Below are 4,241 nucleotides of genomic sequence, written 5' to 3' on the forward strand. Positions count from 1 at the left end.
TGACGATTGGCGCAGCGGTCTGCCCGTGCCTGCTGAGGCGCACATCGGGTGGGCCGGATTCGTTGTGTTCTTACTGAAGTTTGGAGGATATTCGCTGCATATGTTGCATATTAAAGCTTTCTTGCGCCTGTGATGTTTGCGCAGAGGCAGTATCCGTTTGTGAGCCGTGGCTAGTTTCTGTGCCTCATTCCCGCCACTGAGAAAACAACGAGCGCACGAGTAATTGGGAGATCACGGCCAAATATTTATGGCCTTCTATATGTTCTTCAACTCCTGGAGCTAACTGGAGGGCTCCAAGATACGACAGAGCCTTACCCGGCAGGTAAGGTGTTGTCGTGCGGCCTGTGTCTGGGGCGCCGACGATCGCAAGGACTCTTGTCGAGCACCCGCGCCCCACTGTCAAGAGGAACGCCCAATCCACGGCTGTCTGCTGCACTAGGACTTTGGCACAAGCTGCCTTTGTTCCTTCTTGCTGTCTTGTTAGCGGGTTTGCGGGAACCCTGAGAGGCGACTGCATGGGGCTGACTAGCCGGCAGCATAATGGGCAGCCGGGTCGAACTGCTGCGCCGTGCACAGATAGTCGTTACAGCTAGTATATGCACTTCAAGGAATGGCCGGCTCGTTCGTACATGACGAGCCTCGGGACCTGTCAGCTTTAGACGTGGAATGGGGTGCTCCCGCCTCGCCTTGCCTGGGCCCGATGGCGCCAGCAGCGTACGGGGCGTGGAGTCCGGCGCTGAGCCCCATGACTCCCTCTGTGGGCGCATATGTAGGGAGGCCCTCAAGCTTGAAACGTAGCCCCCAGCTGCCGCTAGCAGGGCAGCCGGCAGCCCCAGCCTACGGCCGTGTCCAGTTTTTGCGACCCGACAGAGCTGGGTGCTCTCGAGGTGTTGGCGGCAAAGCCAGTGGCTGCGACGGATGCTTCCTCATGAGCCCCCGTTTCTCTTTCAAAGAATCCCCCCGAGTTCAGTCGCCTTCAAAGTATGAACTGGCTGCTGTGACTGCGCTTTGCAAGACCCCCGTGCTCCCCCGCAGCTCCCCTCGCCGCAGAACTCCCAAGAAACTGCGCTTTCCCGCAGCATCATCTTTCATCCCAAGTAGACACTTGCCAGCTGGTACTGACGGCCTTGCAGTTGTCTGTAACACCCCTCTCTCCACCATTCGGCGGCCAAATAGAACTCTGAGGCGTTCAGAGTCGCCTGCAAAGGCGGCGCTGAAAGCCTTAGAGTGCTCGCAAAAAGCCCGTCTCAGGCCTTTTCAAGCAGTGCCAAGGGTGCAGCCACAGTGGGAAACCCGAGAGCTGCGGGCGTGTAGGAATTGGCTGCACAGGGAGCCTCCTGAGTCGCCGCCTCGCGAAGCCGGCGAGTCAGGCTTCCCGCTGCTTCCCGCGAAAGGAATTTCAGCCTCTTTCAGATGGAGGAGTCGACAGCCGGAGGGCGTGACTTGCAGAGAGCCCATCAGAAGTCCGGATGCATCTGTGTACTGCGGAGCTGCTGCGGTGCCTCCAGTCATGGGGCGCCACCAAAACCGCTTTTGTATGGAGTCAGTGCCTTCAAGAAGCCCGCTGTATTATGGGGAAGCTGGGCATTCACACGTCAAGCCCGTGGAAGCTCACTCTGCCATGCGTCATTCCCCGATTTCGTTAGCGTCTAGGTCACGTGGCACCTTGCCTATGACAACGTTGCCTGAGTCCGGGGACCAAAAGGCCACAGAGGAAGCTGAAGACCCATGCACAGACGTGGTGACTGTGTACAGCACAGATCGCTTTTGGGCCCTGATGGAAACACTAGTCGAGCTCCAGAAAGGATCAACTTCCTTGCATAGCAGTAGTGTCACGTTTGATTCAGTGTTGCTACCAGGAGGGGAACTACAGTACTCATTAATTGAGCAGGGGAGCTTTGGGAAGGTCTTTGTGGGTTCGTACTTTGGCACCAAAGTGGCCATTAAGGTGCCGGTGGAAAGCATGTTGCGTACTGATCCAGCTGGGGTGATGGAGCGCACGCTAAATGAATGGCAAATTCTCTCAGTGTGTCAGCACCCAAATGTGGTCCGCCTTGTTGGTGGTATAGTTCACGGGCCTTTTGATGTGTGGCTAGTCACAAAGCTAGCCAAGGGCAGCGATCTGCACTCGCGTAAGTATTCTCGCGACCCTCAAGTGCAGCGTTTTATTTCTCCGCATAATGGGCTGTATATGTGCCGCCAACTTGCCGCAGTTGTGGCGTATTTGCACACTCCTATTCCCGGCAAAAAGCCTGTTGTGGTGCACCGAGACATCAAACCTGAAAATGTCTTGATAGCCGATGACTGGAGTATACAGCTCTGCGACTTTGGGGACGCAGAGGCTTCTCCTGATGGGCGTGTATCCCGAATTTCCGGTGCCACGTGGTTCTACGCTCCAGCAGAGCTGCTGCGCTGTAGCCCGGTGGAGTCCATGATGGCCGACTCGGGAGCACAGCTGCCCCCCTTCGACGAAAAGTGGGATATCTGGTCAATGGGCTGCGTTTTTCAGGAAATGTTGGGCTTTCTAAATCCGATGCACGTGCACATTTCAAGCCGTGACAGCCCCAGCACTATCTACCAAAAGCTCAAATCAAAGGCTATTGCTGGAGCCCTTGTTCCGGAGATCGCCGATGAGATTCGAGGCATCGCGAGGGCCATCATTTTAAGGTGCCTCAATCCGGACCCACGAGCAAGGCCGTCTGCTGTGGAAGTGCTGCAGATGTGGAGCGCACGCGACGAAGACATCCTTAAGGACATCCACCTGCGGCAAGCAAGTCCCCAAGCAAATATGTTCATGGGCAGCTCATGCAGCAGCGAGCAATGTTCTTCTGGTGCGGTCTACGAGCCACAGCAGCTATTGGGAGACGCTCCATCGTCATACCCTGCACATGACCTCCACTGCAAGCGTGGATTTGCTGACTGGGAGGCACGGAATGTACCGTATGGACAGTCGTTATCCTCCGCAAATGAACATGTTTCCACACGGGCGGCGGTAGCCTCAGTGCAGGAGAATCGAGCAAGCGAGACAGCGTGGACCACGATGCCTTCGAAAGCACCTACCCAACTTCCGCCGCTCGCTGGAAGGTCCCCTGTAGCAAAGGAAGGCGCGAGGTTCGTGCCACAGCAAGTTAGAGCAGCTGCTCAGTGGCAGTGACCGACCATGATATTTGCACCTTGCGGACAATTTCTGCTGCTTCGTATGCGTCGTGAAGTTCCATGTCATTCCACGTGCAGTCATTTGGAGTGTCCTGTTGTTTAGTTCTAATTGATATATCCAGTACTGAGCGGCCGTCACACTTTTCAACAGATCTCAGCACGTGCCATAGCAGTCCAACTGGCGTATTGCTTGCCCAGTTGCCCAGTTACTAAGTGCCGTCACACTTAGTGCTTACTTTCAGCAACTTGCGTCTGTCACTTTCGAATTTGTGGCGAACAATGTCCGCGCCCTAGTTTCAAGGACAAGAAGGCATGGCCCCCTATAGCCTCCAAAAACTGAACATGGTCTGCGCATAGACTGAAAAGCCCTAAGTATGTCTGAGAGTAGTTGATTCATGAATTGCTTCTTAAAAAAGTGTTATAACAAATCGTCTTTCTCTTAATGTGAAAAAGAAATCACGTACACAAAGCACGACTACGTTCAAAACTGATGTGCTCCTTTATGCACATCGTACTCCCGACTTCACCAGAGAAATATTGCAGAAAATGCAACGATTCAGTTGCGAGAATTCACTGGCTCCAGAAGATTCTCAAGAGAAAGCATCGCAGTGCTATTAATCACTTGGCACGCAAGCACAACTGTTCACCGAGACTTGCAATGGCGCCGCAAGCGTTTGTCCTGTCCAGTGCGGGTCGCCTCAAAACCACCAAAATATTCCATACCATCAGACAGTTTGCGTGTTTTTTAATTCAACCGCCTTCTTCTACTGCACGTGATACTCTTGCACGGACAATTCGTCATGCGTACACAAGGTCGCAAGTTCTGCCACCTTTTACAGTGTGAAACATCGTCGAACTCAACACAGCTAAGACCGACGCACTTCGGCCTTTGTGAGGGCGTACGCGACCTGCTACGATCAAACAGTAGTTCCCTGATGCTGGCCCTACAAGCTGCAGGTCCGACCCCACCAGGCACGGCGCGCTTCAATGGCACAGACACGTTTGTACGTAAATCCTGCACTCAGCTACGTGCTTAACCCGCCAAATTCTTCGCCATATCTTTGGGCGCAACCGTGTCGAGTCCG

The 4,241-nt window shown here is 54.3% G+C and overlaps 1 protein-coding gene across 1 annotated transcript; it reads left to right on the forward strand.

The window, feature by feature from the left end:
• Positions 1–610: 610 nt before the first annotated feature.
• Positions 611–3,154, forward strand: ENH_00075120 (protein kinase, putative; the record flags this gene model as incomplete). The annotated part of the gene is made up of 1 exon (XM_013582849.1): positions 611–3,154. The coding sequence occupies one exon, from the start codon at positions 611–613 to the stop codon at positions 3,152–3,154; it is 2,544 nt and encodes an 847-aa protein (XP_013438303.1).
• Between the last annotated feature and the right edge of the window lie 1,087 nt (positions 3,155–4,241).

The sequence above is a fragment of the Eimeria necatrix genome, genomic scaffold (assembly GCF_000499385.1).
Source record: "Eimeria necatrix Houghton genomic scaffold, Enh_scaff76, whole genome shotgun sequence".
NCBI lineage: Eukaryota > Apicomplexa > Conoidasida > Eucoccidiorida > Eimeriidae > Eimeria > Eimeria necatrix.